We start from the raw sequence: 22937 nt of genomic DNA on the forward strand, positions 1-22937 counted from the left end.
AACTACCCACAAGGCAATCCAACCCTCTAGCCCAGCAGAAATAGAAACTCTTCTTGCTGGATTAAGGAAATTGGTTGGGCTCCAAAAGAACTCCAACAAACATCAAACTGGCAAAGGTGAGCAGCAGCAAAATAGGGCGGCAGTCAGGTCAAGACCTCTGCTTCACCAGAAGCAGGCTGTTTGCTCAACTTCCATCATCTCATCTGACTTTGCCTGCAGGATAGGTTGTATGCAATACGGCAGTGCTGGAAATCCAAGCAGCATTGCAATGATCTGTAACTGACTACCTAGCTGTTCGTAGCGCACATTTAGGTGTGCATGGACGTCACATCTGCAACTTCAGTGCTTTTATCTCCAGTAATAAGCTGTTAAGTACTTCCTTTGGTCTAAGTTAAACCACTGAGTTTATGACTAACATCTGGGAGACTGACGCCTTTTGAAGGAAATGAAACTTTGAGCTATGCGTGTGAGTGGCTGGAGAGAGATAAGGGTCAAGATGTGGAGAAGAGGGTCACCTGCCTAGGAAGTTACATCGGAGCAGAACGGATTTGCATCTGGGGGCAGTATTAGAACATTTTCCCAGTGACAAAGCTAGTTTAAGAAGTTCCTGCCCTCTCTTGCAGTTGTGCCACTGCACTGTTTTGCTGGGCTGTACTATAAAGAGATTTCTGAAACAATCCAAGTTAAAATACTTAAAATACTTTCTTCCCAAGTATTTTCAGATCTGTTTTACAGCAAGGCCACACAAACAGTTGCGCTGACACAATTGTGGTATGGGTGGGGACAGACAGGAAACACAAACGAACAGAGTGTGGGAGGGCAGTAACTTCCTAAACCAGCCCTATGGGAGAGAACATACCTTAAACTTCAGGCTCATTTACCAAGCAATGTTTCAAACAGGTGGGCTTGGCAGAGACGATACTGAAACTAAACAGCCAGGCTTACTGAATAGCTTCTCTAGCTCAGGAAAGCTGTTTTTAATAAAGAACCCCACTCCCCTCTGGAACAAAGGAAATCTATACTTCTGAAGAGCCTGTAACAAGTCACAAGCAGGACTCCTAACAGGTTACCTTTTTCTGCATGCTCTATTATCTGACGAATGGCTTTTTTCAAGCTGTTGGCTCTCAACATGAGCTGTTCTCGGGGGCGAAATATCTGGGGCCGTGCAGTACACGACGAGCCCACCGACCGATCACTAGAAGAATCACAAGCACTGCCTGACCCATCACCATCTTCGGTTTCCTCTGCAATGGTGGGAGGAGGGTTTGGCAGAGATGAAGATGCTTGAGATTCATCGTTCAGTGTCTTCAGCAATGAGTCCAGCTTCTCCTTCAGGACAGAGCACTATAAGGCGAAGAAGAACATTTGAGTAGAACTAACAGTAGACTCGGTAGCTCATTCTTTTAGTGCTTGCTGAACTGCTGCTGTCCTAGTTCTCTGAAAACAGAGCAGTTTTCCACTTCAGAATCAGAAACCCAAACAATTTTTCCAACTTTACCTTTCTGGCCATGACCTCTGATTCCTCTGAGCTTTCTGTTGCTTTCTCATAGGCTTTCCCTGCTCGAGCCACAAAATCCTTCACTGTCTCACAAAGCACCCTAGACGAAGAACATAGTGAAAACAAACTCATGCGAGGATCGTCTCAGGATCTTCACAGTACAACTTTCACTGAGAGCAGCTGTCCTGCAAGTACTCACTTGGCTGAGGAGATGACTACTGAGTGTTGGTCAGAAGTTAGAATTTTGGACAAATGGGCAGCCACAGAGTCTTCATAGAAGAGAATCTTCTGCACCTGGTGACAGTCAGAAACAAAGCCACGGGGGTGCTGCTTCCCAGCGTTACAACATATGCTGTGTAACCCCGGCTCCCCAGAGAGTACCTATCATTCTACAGGTTCTATTTGCCCTGGAAAAGTTCTGTGGTCCAGGGCTCAGTTACCCATTGAAGATCTGAATCTGATAAAGAAACTAATTCTGAACCTAAAAATCATCAGTAGTGCAGTTCTTAGAGTCTCTGATTAACTATGGATCTAAAATTGGGTTTTTACGGGTCTTACGACTGCCATGCAGCTTTCCACGATTTCAATAACGTGATGTCATGACAGCAGATAAAAGTTGATCGTTTCCCCTCTGTCCTGTTCCAAAGCATTTTCCTCCCATTCCCCATTCTGGTTGTTGACTCTGGTAACCCAACCTCCATCCTTCTGCACAATACTTATTGACTTTGTAGCTCCTGCTTCACCCAAGTCACAGCTCAGGCTTGCTCCATTTGCACTCAACCACTCCCTCCTATCGTGTCTGTTCTGAGGCCATTGCTCCAGTCCCCTGCCCTCTGCGTCTCAGGAGGTACCTCAGAATCCTCACTGAAATCTTCAGTGACCGTGGAAGTGGAGGCCTGGCGAGGGAGTTTGGTTTCATACACCATGATGCTCCACCTGTTGAAAAGGAGACTTTCAATCATAGCTGTTGCAGATGACTTCCTCCTTTATCCAAAGGCTAACATAACAAGTTAGAACCTCAAGCAGAACAAATTGCACTTTGGCAGGGGCGTGACTGATGTAAGGAAGCCACAGGGTTGTGATGGAACTGCAGAGGGGCTGAACTGGGGGAAGAGGAAAGGACGACACTACGAACAAGTATCCTACAGCACAAGGACCTTCTCTGTACTTCTTCCCTCTCTCACAGAAATTCTACAGGAGTTACTCGATTCAGTGTAACAGATGCCAAGATGCAACTCTAAAGAAAAGAAGCATTTTTAAATATTCAAAGATAGATAGGCGATATCAATACTAGGGGTAAAGATGTCCACTTCTGCATTCAGCTTTCATTTCTATGCCAAACTCAAGATAAATTGGTTCAAATTTACCAAGAAAACAATTAGCTTAAAAAAATAAATCATGACTGTATGCCTGTCAAATTCAATTGACAAGAACTCTGGAACACAAGAGAGGACACTGGACATCAGACAATTCCACTCATTACTATTCTGCAGCAGTGACATAGAAAGACAGACTACCTTTTGTTGCTAAAGGGTGAGAGAGAATTATCAAAGAAAAAACGTTACTGGCATTAGTAAGAAGTCCAGCAGCTGGGTAGAATCAAGAACTGCCCAGTTCTCCTGGAAGGATATTTTCACACAACTATTGAAGAGGGAGGGATGTTAGTGATGGTTACTCACCTGTCCAGCATTTTGGTACTGGCCCTCTCCAGCTTCTCCAGGATCTGCGGGAGTTGGGTATCATCATCACAAGCAGACCCCCAGCCTAACACACGGGCAAGGTCATTCCCTGTTCCCAGGGGCAGCACTCCCAGCTGGCACTGCATCAGAGAGAAGGAAACCAAAACTGATATTCAAATGGGAAAACACAAGCTACAAACAGCCACAAGTAACATGATCGATTCCTTACACAGACCAGTCACTGAGAAACAGCTAGTCCCAGGGAATAAAGAAAGAAAAACAGCCAGAAAAGTGTGCAAGGAAGGAAAACTTTCCTCTAATCTTAAGTTGTTAACTGAAAGAGGAGTGTATTACAGCTAGGAGCATCTTACTAAAAGTAACCCCTTCTACAGATATATTTATTTAACCATCAGGTGGTGCTATTGCTTCTCCTGTAAAATTAGCATAGACATCTCCAAGACAAAATGGAAACAAATTAAACACTGTATGATACCTCTACTCCAAAGAAGCTTCTGTCTATACCAGGACACAGAAACACCACCATGAGAATTAAAGGGAACAGATGAGGAGCACTACCCTTGTGGAAAACCCAGTTTTCTAACTGCAGCCCTTTCTGAGTGTAAGTCTCTGTTGGCAACGGAGAGAAGTAACTCAGAGCCACTCCAAAAGCAGGATCTTGTAAGAGGGAGTTGTGGGGCAGCAATGAAGATAGGAATAATGAATTAGTCCGGTACAGCTTCTTGCAGAAAACTACTGCAACACTACTGCTGTGGTAAGCTACATGTGGCTTCAGTCCTGGGGCAAACTACATCTGTATGATCACAAAAAGTCCTCTTCAACTCATGCTTTGTTATTCCTTCATTCTTTCATCCGACTGAGCTTGCTGGGCACGTACCTGCTTGTGAAGATTGAGGCTATCAATTTCAGAGAGAACCCAGCCAACGCTTCCATCCCCACCGCAAACTAGAATCCGGAAAGTGTCAAATTTCTGGAATAAGCGTAAACTACAGAGAAGGGAAAGAAAAAAGCAAGAGAGAAGAACAATCAGACGCTATATAAAGAAACAAAAACCAATTCCAATCTAGGTAACAAACATGGCAGATTTGCTTAAAGTAGGCTCTGATTTCACAATGAACATGAGGCACTCTCAGATTACAGATGATTATAAATAAGGAATGATTATAAATAAGGAATTATAAATACAGCTAAGCTATTTACAATAACTGTTCACCACAGAAATACGTCCCAGACATACTCCTCTACTAAAGCAGGGCACTTGTCTGTACAGAAGAGGAAACAAGCATGTGATAGCTCATTATCCATTGAATTAATTCCTTTTTGCAGATTTGCTGTGTTCAGCCTAACACTAGTTATTTGTCACTGTTCGGAGTGCTCTGATGTCACTGCCTTCACACTCAAGGCCACACCAATTAAAGCAAAGCTTGAAGAGTGGGAACTTTATGCAGTCATTCAGTAAGCAGACAACTGTAAGAGGATGTAAAGCCCCATAAGCTTTAGTCCTTCTGGGAAAGCAACATAAATCAATGCTCTGGCACTTTGTCTGTCCTGCAGGCAAGCAAACAACTTACCATCAAGACAAGTGTGAATTTCTCTATTCACCCTTTGCAGAATATTAAAAACAACCTCTCCTTAAGTTGTTTGAAGCCATGCTTCATACTGAACATTTTCCAGAACTACTGCCTGCTTTTATTTTGGGTTTGTATATATTTATTTTTTTATTGTTACCTAAACAGGATTTACTGTAGTACATGATGTAGTAAATCCTTACTTCTTCAAGCCCTGCTGACACATGAAAAACGTCTGTCAGAAATGACAACATCTTATGGTACAGATTGACTGGCACCAGTTGAGAATATTTAAATTATTAAGAATCAGCCTTTACCCTGTACCAATTTCCTTTTTAAGAAAGCGAACAAGAGCAGCTGTTTTAGAAGTGTGCACCACAGCTTGAGAAAAGAATTGATTCCCTCCCTTCCCTTCTCTCCTGCTTAAAAGCAAAATTCCTCTCTACAGTCAGTCCAACTAGGGAGGGGAAGAAGAAAATGATTTCATTATAAGAGTTTTCTATAAATTATTTATCAGCCAAACACATTCCCTGGACAGCATGCTGCAGTTTTAAAGGTCAGTGTTTTCCAATGCACTATGGCAAGAAACCAAAACGGTTCTCAGGAAAGCAGAACTTACTGGTCACTCATCCAGGAGTGGACACTCCCAGATTTAGCACCCTGCACCTACAGGTCTTAGTCACAGACTTTGAGCACATTTAGAAAAATATGAAGGAAATTCACCTTGTGTCGGCTCTTACTATAAGAAGCACCCATTCATGACAAAAGTTACTCAAATCCAATGCAACAGAGAAACATTTGGAGGGAGCGAACTGGAGACCAATTTTTTTTTTTTTTTTAAAACAGAGTTGTAGAAATACACTAAAGGTATTTATTCCACAATGCTAACTTTTTTTTTTAATCCATAGATATTCTAGTATAATCTGGTAAACAAGCCTGAAATGCCATGTAGATCCCAGGGCAGAACCAGCTTTACCAAAAGCATTCATAAGATATGTTTTCCCAATATTACCATAAAATCTTCAAGCGATGGAAGTTTCATATACTTTCCAGGTAAGTTATTTCTGGATAAATCTCATTTTGACAATACCCGTTTGCTATCTCTGACATTTGTTTGTTCACCTGATTTAACTCAAGTTAACTCTCATTAACAGTACATCAGGATGCCTGTTACAAGTCTGTTTGCTGACAAGTTTTCTTCTGGATTCAGGCTTCCCATGCTTGGTCTTCTTCCAGGGGAGTGTTTCTGGAATTTCCCCCAAACCGCTCAAGCTGTCCTGCTGTTACTGATGAATGGAAATAATAACTTTTTTCAACATTTTTCGTTTTAGCTAATCAATAACACTAAACACAAAGAGGGAAAAACCCCTCCAAACTTCGTATGTGTTCAGTCTTCTCTGAGGAATAGGTTCCTTGTTATATTTGACGCTGTCCTGCATGACATCCTTGTCTCTAAATTGGAGAGACGTGGATTTGACAGATGAACCACTGGGTGGATAAGGAATGGGCTGGATGGCCACACTCAGAGTTGCTCAATGTCCAAGTGGCAAGCAGTGATGAGTGGCTTTCCTCAGGGGTCGGTACTGGGACCGATGCTGTTTAACATCTTTGTTGGAGACATGGATGGTGGGGTTGAGTGCACCCTCAGCAAGTTTGCCGATGACACCAAGCTGTGTGGAGCAGTTGACAGGCTGGAGGGAAGGGATGCCATCCAGAGGGACCTTGACAGGCTTGAGAAGTGGGCCTGTGCAAACCTCATGAAGTTCAACAAGGTCAAGTGCAAGGTCCTGCACGTGGGTCAGGGCAACCTCAAGCACAAACACAGGCTGGGTGGAGAATGGATTGAAAGCAGCCCTGAGGAGGACTTGGGGATGTTGGTGGATGAGAAGCTCAACATGAGCTAGCAATGTGCACTCACAGCCCAGAAAGCCAACCACGTCCCAGGCTGCATCAAAAGCAGCGTGGCCGGCAGGGCAAGGCCTCTGCTCTGGTGAGACCTCACCTGCAGTACTATGTCCAGCTCTGGGGCCCCCAACATGAGGAGGACACAGACCAGCTGGAGCGGGTCCAGAGGACCACAAAGATGATCAGAGGGCTGGAGCAGCTCTCCTACGAAGACAGGCTGAGAGAGTTGGGGTTGTTCAGCCTGGAGAAGGGAAGGCTCCAGGGAGACCTTATATCAATCTTTCAGTACCTAAAAGGGGCTTACAGAAAAGGTAGAGAGGGACTTGTTATCAGGGAGTGTAGTGATGGGACAAGGGGTAATGGTTTTAAATGGAAAGAGGGTAGATTTAGATTAGATAATAGGAAGAAATTTTTTACCCTGAGGGTGGCGAGGCACTGGAACAGGTTGCCCAGGGAAGTTGTGGCTGCCCCATCCCTGGAGGTGTTCAAGGCCAGGCTGGACGGGGCTTGGAGCAACCTGGTCTAGTGGAAGGTGTCCCTGCCCATGGCAGGGGTGCTGGAACTAGATGATCTTTACAGTCTCTTCCAACTCTAACGATTCTATGACTCTATATCTGAGGATGAGCTTATAATCAAATAAATCACTCGTACTTTTCTGGTATTCATACAAGAAATGTGTGCTTCCATAGAATATCTGCTTACCCAAGGTGAGGCCCTCCATTCATGAGATCAAAGACCTGGGCTGGATTCAGTAGCTGTTTGAATCTTCGTAGAAATTTTACACCTTGGTTGTCTCCACTTTTTGAATTGACAAAGACCAACAAAGGGCTTGTGCAAGAAGGGGGACAAGTAGCTTTCCAGAAACCTGTCAAGGAAAAGGGAAGGGAAAGGGAGGAAAAGCCAAAAGATGTGAAGCTACCCATGGAAATGGAGTGAGAAAAAAACCAACACCCCACACCCCTGCACAGCTATGAAGAAGCTAATACTTTCCTTGTGCTTATGGCACTCACTGGGTAAACGCCAAATGCACACAGCCTGAATCCAGCACGAACCACACCTCATGCTGCCAAATGTCACACTTATCTCCTAGCAGTACGCCAAAATTTTCAGCTTCCCCAACCTTCCCAAACTGCTTCTACAATATAGTTGTTCTCAATAAATTTTAACAGCTGCAGCTCAGCAAATACTGACGTTACAGGGTAATAAACTGAATGCAAAAGCAAAGCAAACAGTTCACTGCCATACTTCAGCAATATCTTCCAGTCTGGAATTTCAGCAACATCAAAAAGCAGAATTTTCAGTTGACAGAGTCTGGCATTAACAGTGTTAGCTGAAGGCACTGTAACTGAGAGGAAGAGAAAGAAGGCACTACTTACTAGCGATACTTACCATCTGAATCAATGCTGTTAAGAGCAGTAGGAGGAATGACAGATACTTTGCACAGCCCAAGAGGGCACTTGTTTGGCAACAACTCTTTACATGCTGTGTGTACCTGAAAACACCAACAAAAGACATGCATTCAGACTCTTTGGGGCACTGTAGTATAATTCATAAAGCCACCCAACAAGAGGTTGTAAAGGAAGAGTAAGAAAGGAATGGGGGGGAATCCAAGGAAATGTCAATCAAAGAATTTATTTTAAGAATGATCTAATCAGAGTCTTCTACTAATTATCCTCTTTCCATTAGTATGTACTTTGTCTGCCGTTTGAATTTATGAGACTAGCACTTTGAGTGCTGAGATGACCAGGTAACAGATAATGTGGCCTTAAGAGCCCCGAAGCATTCTGCTTTCAAAATTCTAGCCTCAGGTGAGAGATCAAAAGTAGCAACAAAAGAAAAAGTCGGAAATTCAAGAAAACAAGAAAGCAAAAAATAAAGCAGGAAGGTATGAGGCACATACGAGGGAAGAGAAGGAGGGATGAATAAAGCCACCAAAAAAGGAAACCCCAAGTAGAGTACGGCACTTCGGTCATTTCTGGTACACAAAGACTGCAAGATAGAGCGTTTGCTTGGTGTTTGAGCCCCCACCCCACACATTATAAACACATATTTTGCTATACCTCTTTTATTAAAATTATAGACAACTGGAAACAGCAAGCTCTGCATCACTGCAGTGGTTAGGCAAGAGAAACCTATTGCAATGGGAAGGGAAATTACTACTATTAAAATAGCTTAGTATTCTTTATCTTCTTTTTGTGTTGCACCTTTTCAACTTGCAGAAATGACAAATAATGGCTCCTTAAAATCCAACATTTCCCATGCCTGAGGCATTGATCCATATCTAGTGTAATTAGATTCTTCTATGAAAGCTCACTATCAAAAGAAAATGAGCTTGCAAAGAAGTCAGATACTTATTTTAGGTCTTTTATGCACGACAGTGATACTTTTCAGCAGAAATTTAAATTTCTATCTCTTGCAGGCTGTTTATCATCTGGAGAAAGAACAATAGAGTCCTTCATGGCAAATACTGACAGCACAGTTAGAGATTTCATTTTAACTAAATGTCATTAAAAGAACACACCAAAGAGCTGATCAAAGACTATCCTTTTACCGAAATGGTCGTGTTTATCAACTCACCATGGCTTTGCACCACAGGCAGCGCCAGTCTTGCAAACGTAGGACACTGCCACAGGTTTTATCACACACAGTGCATTTGGCACTCACAGGCAGGTTTCCTTCCAGCCACTGATGTGGCATGGATATCTGCAAACGGTACAGAGGGAGAAAAGCAATATGGACTTCCCAGAGTGCAACTCAAAGAGTGCAGGACGCACTGTGGCACTGAGACATACAGAGAGGCAAATCTTTATACGCACTGTTTAAGGACAGCAAAGGCAATTTCTAGAAAATACCCAAGGATCTCTTTTGGCATTTTACATCACGTTCAAGCACAAAGAGACCAGGTGACTTGCCCTGGGCTAGAGTCAGGAAACATTGATTTGCATCAGACATCTCATATGTTAGGTACTGTTCCAACCACTCATTTGTTTTTCTTTTGCCAAAACCCAGACCAGGTTCCCCAGGCCTCCAATCATTTAACCTCAACTTCCCCCAGTCCATAGCAGGAGTTTCTTCCTATTATGGAGTCCTTGCTACGCTGTCGGACTTTCCATGCAGAATCTCATGCTCGGACAGTAAAGGCCTTTCCCGCATCGTTAACACACAAAGGCAGAATCTGCCATTTGTACAGTGAAGAAAGCTGTAGAGCACATGCCAGTGCTTCCACATCAAGATCAGGCTAGAAGAATTAAGACTAACACCTACCCCATCTTCATCCTCAATGATATCCTTCCCAATAGAGGCCAGAGTTGTCCACTTGCAATTATTGGTTGCCCGCACAGCACACCGCTTGTGGGCTTTAAACTTGCACACTAGAAAGGAAGAAAAAAATACATTAATCCTGCCCCAGAACATGTAATGTGGCAGTCTGTGCAAAAGCTTTCCCAAGTGACCATATTTGGCTCCAGAAGAAAGCATGGGCACACACTACCCTTGTTAGCACTGCCAAAACTATCAGCTCTAAGCATACGGAGTAAGATGAGCTAGCTATTAATTCCTGCCTTGTCACTTTTGCCAGTTGCTTGTACCAAGTTAAGTTATCACCTTGTTAAATTTGACATGATTTACATAGTCATACACCCCTGCATCCTTTTACACAGTGTGGGTGTAACCTCACTCAAGCTAGAAGTATGAGCTGTGCGCAGCCAGGCATGTCTGCTACACCAAAGCTGAAAAGAATAACTTCCTGGCGTTCAAACACTTAACAAGGATGTTCTTACAAGTACGATTATGCTTATGAACAGGAGTATTCTTATGAATATTCTATCTGATACCTCAGCAGTACATATCTGTTCACTTCAGAAGCATGATTTTAATAAGGGATGGCAGTATTTGGGTATATGGCAAAAAAAAAATAATCAGCTATATTACTATTGGGTCCAACACTAGAACCAGCAGGAAAACATCATCACATCTAGCATCCTTTTACAAAATGCCAAGATCGTGATCTTGACTTCTGCAGGAAAATTCTCTGTGAAGCCAAAGAGATTCAGCAGCGAAAGGTTTCAACATCAGGTCCAGAAAAGACCTTCAGTCTCATACACAGCCTGTGGCTCTCTCAAACTTATTATGCAGCATTTTACTAAATCTTTTTGCAGACTGTTAATAACATTCCTCTTAAATTATCTCTGGAACATGGCACTCAGCTATAAAGATGATGCTCCCGAAACGGGAGAGAAGAGAGCACGCTTACCTTCACATGACAGCCCATGTGATGTGACTCCAGACAATGCCTCCCGACACACATTGCAGTACGTCGGCCGAGCATGTGAGCAGGCGTACCAGTTATGCATCCCTGAGAAGTGGTCCATGCTGTACTGGGTAGACTAATAAAATAAATGTATTACAGCAAAGTCTAAAGTAGACCAACAAGACCTTTTTTTCTTAAAACAAAATTTTGCACGTAGCAGTCAGGAAAGGCGGAAACAGAACGCTTTTACTAGTGAAGAGTAGGCCACATGCAGTTTATACATACTAGCTGTAACTCAAGAAGGTCTTTAAGCCAGAAGAGACTACTTGGAAAAAGCAGCCACACCTTCATTCCTGCTCCTGTCCTACCTCCCATCCTTGTCTCACTCCAAGTGTGTATAAGGAAATGAACTAGAGAATTTATCTGCTGAAGAGTTGATCCTTCCCCTCCCCATTTTTTTGTTGGATTAAGTTTTCAGCAAGATCAGTTCCCCGACCTGGTTTATTGAATAGCAGAGGAACGCTTCTGTCAGCATAAGGGAGGAGACAACAGGGAGACAAGCATCAGAGTGGGGAAAACACAACAGGTTCTTTTGGTGGCACTGCTGGTCTAACTGCAGCACCAGAAAGCAAACAGATGCACTGAAGTAGGCAGAGTACCAAGCAGGCAAGACGTGAATTAGGACAGGGAGGATAACTGAAGAGTGAAAAGACAATGGGAGAACTGTGTTTCATAACCTACCCATACTCTGAAAAGTGCTCTCAAAGTTACCAAGGGAGAGCGTACAAAGCCACAAGAATTCTTTGGAGAAACACTTCAGTGTATTTGGGATAGTTTTTATAGAAGGCCTAACGCTATACCCATTATAGTCAATAAACCCAACTTCTATTAACTTCACTAGAAGCTGACTCCAATCTCAAAGCAAGCTGTTAGTTAGGAGAGGAGGCAGAGAGTGCAAAGGAACACATTCTCCTCTTACCTCAAAATGTTCGCGGTTTTGTACAGTCTTCAGTGCTGCAATCCAATCTTCCATCTCTTTTCTGTTATCAGCACAAAGGATAAGCTTCCGACATGGAGTGATAATCTTAAGAGTGAGAGAAAATTAATAGTGTGTATTCCAGGCATGTCAGTGAGAGACAGCAAGAGAACACGTTATCACCAGAGTGCTCTATCGAAGCTATTTTCAGAGGCACAACAGAACAGTTATTTGCACCTTTCAACTACTTTTCTCTTCCACTGTAACACAAATTAATTCCTTCATAAATGTACAGAACCACAGAGATTTTAGCTGTCATTCCCAATACTGAACCAAGTAAAGAAATCTCTCGGGCCCAAATAACAGCACAAGACAAATCAAGCACAGAGCAGTAAAAGTTAATATATTACATGTGCAGAACTTGCATAAGTTGTTATTTGTTCTTTTTTTAAGTATTTAATGACTTTTTAAATTGGCAACAACATTAAAACATTTTGTTAACACCATAATACACCAGTTTCTAGCAATTAATAAACTAGATAACATGTTCTGTAACATCATACTAAAAACCTGTTTAGAGTCATGACAAGCTGGGAGGGAAGAGGGGAGAAATCAAACACAATAAGCAATCTAGAAGAGAAATCGTTGTATTTTGAACCCTCATGCTTCCCGAGGGCTTGTTCTACATTTATTACATAAAAGATATTCCAACAAATGTTCCACTAGCAGCTTGAGGTTGTGGCGAGTTTGCCTTCCTCTGAAAATATTCTCCTCAGTGTATTTTTACCCCGGGCTAATTCCCATGCATTAGTTGCTCTGTGTTAGTTGTTCAGAGTTTTAAGAAACCAGCAGAAGACACGTAGGGCAGCCAAAGCTCCCCTCTGCCCAGGAAAGCAGGCGTCTCTGTGCAGCCTACCACCAATGCTCTCTCCTTTAGTCAGATGGCGGCAGCAGAGAGAAATAAAAGCTCCTAGCTCTTCAGAGGACGTCTGCTGTCCACAGGGCTGCCCATTCAGCTGGGGTCCAGACTTGACTATAAATCAACATTTATTCTTCCCAAGACTTTCTTCACCAGACTGCAGTTATCTTAACCTACTAAAACTGTCTCCCTATGCACACCTCTGTACTGATTTCCATCCAACTGACTTCTTAAATTAGACCAATACTGAAGTGTTTGCAAGATCTGGATTTAAGAGAAGCTCCATTAAGATTGGGCACCACTAACAAAAATAAAAAGGCTCTCCTTTATGTGAACTCCAAACACTTCCAGCAGCCCAGACTTTCCTGTGCCCCTCTACATTTTGTACATAAAAAAATTGTCTTTATCATCTGCTTTTCCAGCAAATTGTACCCTAATATCTGAAACAACTGAAAAAAAACAGGATTGTGTCAGGTTGATGAAGCCTGTGTGGCTCTAACAACCCTGCAGCTGAAGTTTTGTTAAGGAACACTAAAAAACCACGCACATCACCCTAATACATGACCCCTGTTAACTACCATTTTCCAGTCTGTTTCTCACTTCTCTCATTATGATTCGTAGAACAGGTTAAAAATAAAAACCTCTGAAGTTGATATTGAACTGCATCAGAGCACCCACCAAGAAATGTGCGTGTAATGTCAGCAAAAATTATACACTTGTAAATTTCTGCTTTAAGCCCTTCAATTTTCAAAATATATTTCTTTTCATAGGATAGACTGCAGCAGTCACTTGCAATAACACTATCTTTACCCAGAGGTATTACTAAAACCTAGAAAAGGGCACTACCGGCACACTAAGTAGACAATGGAGCTAAATACCTTTTTAAAGCAAGGACTGGCCATTAATATTAGCAACATAGTTTTGGCATGGAGCATTCTATCTTGGACAAAATCACCTGATCTGTATCAATTGTAAGCAAACAGAAATAAATGTTTACAATTTTCTAAAAATAAAACTTTGAAGAACTCCTTCTCTCTTCCCTGACTTTTCCTTTAAACAATTTCAGCTCTGATAAAATTTATTCCCAAAGAAGGTAAACACAGGAGTCTTTCTTTTTCCTTGGGAAAGTGGAGAAGTGGGTGATTAACTGTATTTCCATCAGAAACTGTGTATGTAAGAAAGGCTACCCTAGAGAAACCTTTTACAGAGCATGAAACCCTACTGCAAAAATCAGCGTGAAGTTAGAGAACAAGCAGCATCTCTGAAGCCCTGCTAAGAGGAAGCAGCTTTTTCCCTGGAAGTAAACCCAAGTTCAAGTAATTTGTTCAGACAACACAGGGCCCCACTTTTTTCAGGCAGCAAAGCCAAGAACATCTATAATTGCATATGTGCAACAGTACTCTATGTAAAGTCCAAACATCCCAGGACGAAGCATCCAAGGACCTTTCATCGCCTTAAAACCAGCCAGTTTTCATAAGGAACTATCAGTTGATTCAACAAGCCACTGGCACACTCCTGGGCAGTGGGGAAAAATAATTTAAAACAGTTGGTAAAATTAATTTATTATCATCACAATCCCATTTCAGAACACTCCTATTCAATGCTGTCCCTTTTCCTATTTTCCTCTCTTTTTTTGGTGGGGGGGAGGGGAAGGCAAATGCAAAGTACATAGTATCATTTTAAAATCCCCTTGGAACACATGGTATCTAAAAAATTGGCATAAAATACAGAAATGCAGACACTCCCTTTGATAAGAATTAATTTCTGAGGCTACTGACTTCCTGGATCACTGGAGAGACTGTCCAATATAGAAAATCACTAATTCCTTCTTAAGTCACCTCCTGCATCATCTTAAAAATCCCCACATTCAGCGTTGGACAATCCTCTATTCAAAGAACAAAGTTAAAGTTTTTAAGACGAGAGGACAAATAAAGAGATCAAGAAGCTTTTCATATTTGAATCATCCAGACAAAGAGTCAAAGAATTAAAATAAAGGGTCTATTGTGTAACTAAAACACTGCAAATAAAATGTAACTTTGTGCAAGTTAGATTTATGAAGAGCATTCCCCATTAGTCAGTTCTAAAGCAACATTTGCATTGGGATTTACTGGTATTGTCAGAGACGGGAAATAGAAGAATATAATCTCAAACCTCACTCCTATTCTAAGGAGGACAAATTGGGACAATTCAGGCTTCACTGTGAAGGACAGATAAGATTTTAATGTAACCAGTGTAACAATTCTTTGGGGAAATTAAGAAACCATACAAACCTGTTTTTCTGATTAACATGCAGCGGTGTTACAGTTAAACATTTTAACGAGGATAATTAGGAATCCAGAAACACGTTAATAGGGGCACTTCCTGCACAGAATGGTTCGACAGTTCTCACCTTCCACACAGCCTCACACACACGTACACCCACACCGGCCCAACAGCGGGTACCCCACGAGTGTAAGAGCCGTCTGCTTTCCCTGCGCTGCAGGCAGCCGCTGCTCTCTTACCTGCGCCGGCTGATGTGCCACAGGCACGCCACAACACGGGTCCTCAGTATGGGCAGAACCGAGATTAACAGAAACACGCTCTCACTCACAGGGAAAGAAAAACACTCATCCTACCACTTTTACCTCCTTCTACTCGAGCCAGTGATTTCACCTGCAGAAGGACACTAACAGAGGGAGAAAGGCTATTACATACACTGCGCTGTCTAGACGAGACCGGTGATCAATCTAACATCTTGCACAAAAACCAAAGTCATTCTTGTCATCTCCAAAAGAAGCCACAGCAAACTCCCCCCTGAAAAGCTGTCCTTTCCCAGCCAGGGAGGCTGGGGTGTTTGCTCTCAGCTACAGCTGCAACGAGCCAATGCTCTGGAACACGAGGTTTGGTCATCCCTGTTGGCAAACATGGCTAGAAATGAGCATGGTCCAGCTATTTTTTATGTTCCGGCTACAGCTTTTGACTAACATCCTGGAACAGTATATTCCACAGGATGACGACGCACTAGGTGAAGCAGCATTTCCTTTTATTTGTTCTAAATTTACAAAGCAGTAATGTCATCCAGTGACCTCTTGTTCTCATATAAATGGAGAGCACAAAAACAACGATCTGATTGCTTTTGAGTTAGGATGGGGGCTGCCTTGCTAGGAGTTTAAAAAAAAAACCACCACAATAAAAAGTTTTAAGATTTATTTATAATCCTAAATATTTTGGCCTGTTTGGGGATTGGCAGAACTCTGAGTGTTCCTGCCCTGAAACAGCTCAGAATTTTATCAAGATATGAGCAATTACGTAAATTAAAAGTGTTTGTTCTTCCTAAAAAGGGAATATTAAAAGCTAACATACTTTTTTGATCCTAAATGCTATTGAACTTTTGGGTGTGGTTCTTTAGATTTCACTCCTTAGTAGGAACTGGATGCCCATGTGCCCAGAGCTCACCATGTGGTGACTTTGTTGAGACCTAACACTGAGCAGCAAAAGAGCTCAACAACAGTCATGGGGGGGGGAAAAAACACCAATCCCTCTAAATCAGTCCTGAAAAGGCATAAGGATGGATGGGAATGGCAGGAAGGCTTAAAGACATTTCAAATCAGGACACAGCTTAATTTACAAACGCCTCACCGCGTATAAAATCCCAGAAATTCTTTTGTGGGAATTATGGTGACAATCCCACCAGATCACTCTTTGCAGACAGTTACGTGACCTCTATGCAGACGAGCCATCTCAAATCTATCAGAGAAACTCTCAATTTTCAAGCTTGCTCACTCTAAACCTAAAAAAAAAATCTAAATCTGAAAAAAGCCATGTCTTCATTGGCAGTCTTGGGCAAATACTGATGCTCCCCTGACACTTCTCCAAAATTTAGCTTCACCTCCTCTGCCTCTTCTTCATACAGCACATGCCCTCTTACCAGCTGTTAACCCCCACCCCTCATGTTGACCCACACTCCCCTGTCCAAAACTAACACCAGTTTATTGACATTTCAGATCAGGCCAGCTGGCAAACAACAGAGCCAACCAAAGAAAATTTCTCATTTCACATTCTAAAAATGGACTGGATGTCCCTGAATGTCCTTCCCCAGTGAACAGCTGTGAATAATTGGATTAGAAAGGCAGCCCAAAAAAGACTCCTTATATTAGACCAACTTTTAAATAGAAATCTGCTATGCTTCACCCTTTGGTGTTTTGCTGTACGGAGCAACCTTCCTCCACTCAGCAGCCAGAGCATAAACTTCATTCTCTGGTCTTGCTGCCATCAAAGACAACTTTATCATCTCTGCTCACTTCCTCTTTCAGCATTTTCTGGCTGCCCAGAAACTTCTCAGCAAAAAAGTGACAGTCTGGCCAAACATGCATTGGGACCGTTTGTTATCAGAGTAGATCTGGTGAGCTCAGTGACCACAAAAGATGGCAAAACAAGTTAAGATCACACTGGCCCAATCACGGAGCTGCCTGAAGATACGCTGCGGGGCGAAACGGGGCCGGGGGGACATACAACTTTGCTAAATATAGTTTTTCTGATGTGATACATTTCTCGGAGTGGCCAAAAGCGGGTGCGTGAGAACACCTGCTCACTCTGACTGCTTCCTTTTACTCACATCCTGTTCAAATATAGTCAAAGGTGCTAGCCATAAATCCCCCAAAGAGGTCCTGGATTATTCCAAACAGCTGATGCATTGGGTACAGGGACAACAGGAATTTCTGGAGCTCAGAAGACCTAGGAACTGCCACTAGAAAAAATAAAATAGCTGTGAGAACGGTGTTGGTGCAGGCAAAAACTTCAGCTTGATCACATATGGCAAAGGCGGGGAAAACGTCCACCATCTGTAGCTAACTGCTATGTCTGCTTTTTGTATACTGGAGCAAGCTTTTGTATCCCGTGAACCCAAAAACTCAGGAAGGAAAATTGGGTGAGATTATAATGAGGACCCAGCCATTTTATCCACTTCAGCTCCCGCTCCAGCAACAGCAGTAGTTAAATGGACACTGGTATACATTGAAACACCTAGCCTGCGTTCATCAGCAAAGTCACTATATGTTTCAAACACCATTGCTGAACTCACAGGCGGCAAAATGGACTACGTGTGGACTAAGCAATGCTACTCCCTCAGCAAATACACAAGGTTAAAAAGACAACTGTGAAAAAGGGAGAAGAAAGGAAGATGAAAGCATGAGTTTCAGACTCAATCCAGTCCTTTACACTAAAAATCTTAAAAGCCTGTCTCATTGATGTCAGCTTCCGAAACAATCTGGAGCTGAGCATCAGGCCCGTAAAGCCTTAGAGCGCAAGTCAGTGTGATTTCATTAGGTCTCTATAGTTTGGAAGCGAGAAATAATACAAGTATCAATGCTTAGACTCATGGGGGACCGAGGCTTGCCTTCCTCCACAGACAATATCCCTCTTCCCATTTGCAACTCAGCTTTCACCCAGTTTTGCCAACAAATTCAGTCCTGTTAACTCACTGCAGAGGTCAGTTAGAGCTCTCTAGAATTGCTCCGATTCTCTTTCCTCAAAACCTGATGCTACCCTGAAGGGGAAAGAAAGAAGAAGCTTTTCATATGACACTGGAGGAATGCACCAGTTTTACATTTATTTTTATAGTGCAAGATTTCCTGCTAAAATGACCATCTTCCACCTACGGAAACTCTCATTTCCACCAAATAAAACCAGTCATTAATGTTCTTATAGTTATACCAATTCTGCCTTTTTTTTTTTTTTTTAAATAGCAATAACAAGATTTTCCTCAAGTGCCCAAATCTTTGTTTGCACTATGCTGGGTATTTTATCCCCAACTTCCACGTGACTGCTTTACTTTAATTTTCAACCTGTAAAATCCAGGACAGCTCATTTGCATAGGAAAATAGGTACAGCACGCATCATGGTCTCTTCAGGACCATTTTTATATTATTAAGTTCATTCATCTTGCAATATATACCTCATCTGCCAGGGGGCTGCACATTACAAGCGCATCTTCTCTGAGCACTGTCATTGGCACTTACCGCCGCTACGCTGTGCCCGCAGATCAAGTTCAACTCACGCTGACCCTCCATCTGTGCTCTCTCCCACTCCCTATCTTCCCCGATGCTGCAGCGGGAAAGCAGACCAGACAGAGCGTTCCCTGGGAAAATTATCATCTCTCATACCAGGGTCACATTCCTACATGCTTCTGGAAAATCTGTTCCTAAACAAGGCACATTCCTGGTCTTGGCAATTGGTAAGAGGAGTACAGACGAGGAGAGGATTTTAGGACTTTTGCAACCACTTAACATGTCAAAACCTAGAGTATGCAAGAACGCCTTTGCCACTGTTAGCAGGTATAAATGCAGACAATCCTGGTAATTCATGCATATTAATCACTAGAGATCTACATGGAAGTGGCACCAGATGGGAATGGACAGGGCTGCCATGCCGACTGCCAGAGCACCTTAGCAAAGCTCTGTTACCCACCCGCCCTCCACTTCGTGCAGCAGATGCGCGCACACACATCCCTTCTTCATCTGTTGTCCAACGGATGCAGTCCTGCCAGGAAAAGAGTTCCCAAACAGAACTACCCTGTTCAGAAAGGGCAGCATATTTGGGAACGTAAAGGATATTTCAGAGAAACCTTCCTGCTCACTCAAACAGAAGCAAAACCATGGAGAACAGAGGGGCAGGTCAATGTTCCCCAGTGGTAGAGCTGCTGTCTCAGTGGGCTCATACACATCAAGGTTAGCAGCTAATAAATCACAGGATTGAGCAACAAAAGACCTTGTCCACGGTAGGAAAATGACCCGTTACTGACAGCTTATTGTTCGTAACAGCTCCTCGCAGCCCCCTAACCTCAGCTGTGTTGAAAAGAGGCTGGTCGCTAGCACGAAAGGAAACTAATAGCTTTCAAGGACTTGATGAACCCAGTAGCTTTCCACACTAGGTCACCAGGCAAAGACAAGTCTTGTTTCATGCACCGCAACAGCGAAACCACGACAAGCACCGCAAGTAGGGAGACCTCATTTCTGCAAATAATATTAGCAAGCCTCTCCCTGCTTGTCAAAGTGACCAGAGTAAAGATGTGCATAACAAGAAATCTTTTCCTTCTAAAGCAACTCCTATGTAAACCTAAACCCATCGCGTTCTCAAATGACCTCCTGTTTATCATAGGTTGTTCTACCTTTCTGTCCTCACCTGGGAGGGGGAGAAGACGCTGGCATCTGCAGTCTTGCTCAGGAAGGTAGATAAAGCACCAACGAGACAGGAAGGTTACAAAGAGCAAAGAGATTATCAAACAAAAGCTCCTAGTGTTCAGGCACAAGGGCAATAACAGAGACTAATTTCAAAGCAGTAAACTTCCCTTTAGAGAAACAAAAGCTCTTCACAAACAGTTGCCTTCACTTTCCAGCTCTCTATCTACCCTGTCTCACAGTAAAATACATAAAGCACAGCCTGACCTCTTTCTCTTACAGTAGCTTCATCTTTCTCAAAAACTCCTAGCATATTTTGGGGTCATTCTGTAACATACAGTAGCAATTGCCAGATCTCTCCACCCACAGCAACTTCTTCCAGACTCTCTAACTCTTCTTCCATGTTTATCTTCTCTTCGATGGTTTTTCTCCAGATTTTTCCTTCTTTTGTGCGAGCAGAACAACGACCAGCTCCTGCAGAAGGCTGGATTAAGAGTCCTAAAAATCCTTGACATGAAAGGATTTTAAATGACTATTTTCACTGACTAACAGTGACTCAGAATGGTCTGTTTACCAAAGGGCCTTTTCTCAAGCAGAAAAAAACTGCCCTGAAGTCTGGATTACAAACTACTAAAATAGCAAAGTATTTTGAAACTGCAGCAGTTCTGACAGGAAATGGGGACCGAACTGCACTTAATGAAGGGAGGGGGGGAACAGCAGAGCAGTTCTGGACATGGCAATTCATGGCTCTACTCATATTTTCACTTGCTTATAAAGGAAATTCTGACAGCTGCCAATGTAAACAGAGTAAGAGCACTAGCAGAGAGTGTACAATCCTGAACGTGTATACACACATGGGTGTGGAAGAGACACAACCCCCAGCAAAGCCAGACTTTCCAACGTGCACTCTAACTTTGTCCAATTTAGAGGAGAGAGTTTAAAAAGAAGGAGGGAGGAATCATCCCTTTCACAAAGTCCTTCTTTTCTAATCTTTCCCTTTTCCATACCTCCGCAAGGCATTCCATGACTGTACAATAAGCAAGGTGAGGAACCAGGACACTTGGAGACTCCCCTGACTAACTATGCCCCCAGAGTAGGAAGTCTTTTTGCCCGCTTCCGAGAGGTGATGCCTTCCCTCTGGGTCCCTCGCCCCCGCGCTGAGGAAGCAAGGGAGGAAGATCCCCCCTCCCTCGCTAGGCAGCCCACTGACTCCCCGCAGCAGACATTCAAGCCCATCTTTTTCAAAGGGCTGAGGTTTGGGGAATCTGTGTAAGTGTCAAACCACGCAAATTTCCCTGATCTCTATCAGCCCATGCTCGAAGTCCAAGTCTGACTTTCTGCAAACAGCTCGTAACAAAAGTTCTTATATTCTTTCTCCTCATAAAAATAAGTCACATGCTCCTTCTCGAAGCTTGTATTTCAAACCAGCACAAATAACCTCTGATCTGGGTTCCTCTTGTTTCAACAGTGCCTTACAGGCACACAGCTCCTGCGCTAGACGCAAGCAGCAGACTTGCTGCCCGACGTAGTTTCAGCAGCTCTATTCACTCTTTCAAAACCAAACTCTGCAGAGAACGTATTTTCACTTAAAAGCACCAATACAAATAATTCTACTTAACACAAAATCACAGAAGAGGCAAAGGCACTTTCACTTCATTATGAAATGGATTTGCAGACATCAACAACAATACCCTGCCCATCAGAAAGCACCCTCAGTACTTTTATCTTTTGTTAAAGCTCAAGCACTTTACCCTGTGTTTTTAGGAAAGGTTAATTACCCCAAAATGAAGATTCATGCTATTTCTCCACAGCCCCAACAAGCCCTAGGACAATACAGCAAAAAAATACAGTCTGAAAGAGATCAGACAGTCTCACAAAACCTCACAAGACAGAAACTGGCATCTTTGCTGCTGAAGAAAGTCAGCACTAAGTAACAAGATTGTAGTAACAAAAAATTGTAGCACACCTCAGGCTTCCGTACAGCTGGAGAATGACATCCATACTGCTTCTCAGAGATGACAGCATGCTCTCACTCAGGAGCACCAGCAACTCCCTGTTCCTCAAGCTAGCACAACCATTGTCGCCTCCAGTCATGCAAGAGCTCTGAAAGAGAGGTGTTACTCTAATCTCAATACTTCCTCTCTCCTGTGACATTGGTCAGGGTGAATCATCAGCTAATAAACAGGATTTCTTAACTGATGGGTGCAGCACTTCCAACAGCACCGCAGGCACATTTCCCTTTACCCTGATTCTGGAGAACTTATCTACATAAATCCACAGAGGAAAGAACACTTGAACAGTAAGAGCTTGTAGCAAACCTATTGCAAAGAACCTGAGCTCCTGCTGATCTGTTATGCTGGCACAGGTGCCATGTTTCTCAACGCTCAGTCCAGAGAACTCGGACTCCTGCTCTTACCTTTCACGTTCAATCTTCCTCTAAACTAGTGTCCAGAGCAGACTACTCCCTCAGAAAAAAAAACCTGAACAGATTGCTTGACAAGCAATTAATAGAATTAGCCTCCTCTGTGGTCAGTCTTTCTGAGCTATGTTCCATTGGCCACAAGCTGATTAGCTGTCTGCTTAAGGAGGAGCTGGGATAAGTTTCCTTCTGACGGCAGTGAAGTGGAGAGGCAGGCGCTGACTGTAATAATATGCTGTTTCCTGTCTGCGGCTGAGCTGAGAGGTACTTCCCAACAGAAAAGGGTTTACAGGAGCTCAGGAGTTCAAGCTCCACCTCTTCCAGTGAAAAGCCTTTAACTACGGAGGAGGGGTCAACAGCATGGCTCCTGGCACTCAACACCACGCTCTGACGGAGCTTCACTTCCACTAAAGCGTCAGAAAGAAGAAACCAAACTACACACATCTCTCTCCACAGAGAGGAGCTTTCTCCTACGGGATCTCAAAGGTCTGAATAAGAAGGGATGGGATGGGAAGTGAATGTTGTAATATGTCTTATGTGAATGAGGGTGAA

General features: G+C 43.0%; 1 protein-coding gene across 1 annotated transcript in view; it reads right to left on the reverse strand.

Moving 5' to 3' along the window:
- DGKD (diacylglycerol kinase, delta 130kDa) overlaps nucleotides 1-22937 on the reverse strand; it is a 42794-nt gene that overhangs the window by 14848 nt on the left and 5009 nt on the right. The window contains exons 3-14 of the mRNA XM_009886521.1: nucleotides 11897-12001; nucleotides 10921-11053; nucleotides 9933-10039; nucleotides 9246-9371; nucleotides 8058-8160; nucleotides 7371-7533; nucleotides 4073-4181; nucleotides 3178-3317; nucleotides 2350-2434; nucleotides 1698-1792; nucleotides 1499-1598; nucleotides 1071-1344 (exon numbers count right to left, since the gene is read on the reverse strand). Of these exons, the coding sequence (XP_009884823.1) occupies nucleotides 1071-1344; nucleotides 1499-1598; nucleotides 1698-1792; nucleotides 2350-2434; nucleotides 3178-3317; nucleotides 4073-4181; nucleotides 7371-7533; nucleotides 8058-8160; nucleotides 9246-9371; nucleotides 9933-10039; nucleotides 10921-11053; nucleotides 11897-12001 (1540 nt within the window). The remainder of the gene's footprint in view (nucleotides 1-1070; nucleotides 1345-1498; nucleotides 1599-1697; nucleotides 1793-2349; nucleotides 2435-3177; nucleotides 3318-4072; nucleotides 4182-7370; nucleotides 7534-8057; nucleotides 8161-9245; nucleotides 9372-9932; nucleotides 10040-10920; nucleotides 11054-11896; nucleotides 12002-22937) is intronic.

Source organism: Charadrius vociferus, unplaced genomic scaffold, assembly GCF_000708025.1.
Source record: "Charadrius vociferus isolate BGI_N301 unplaced genomic scaffold, ASM70802v2 scaffold1346, whole genome shotgun sequence".
Classification (NCBI taxonomy): Eukaryota; Metazoa; Chordata; class Aves; order Charadriiformes; family Charadriidae; genus Charadrius; species Charadrius vociferus.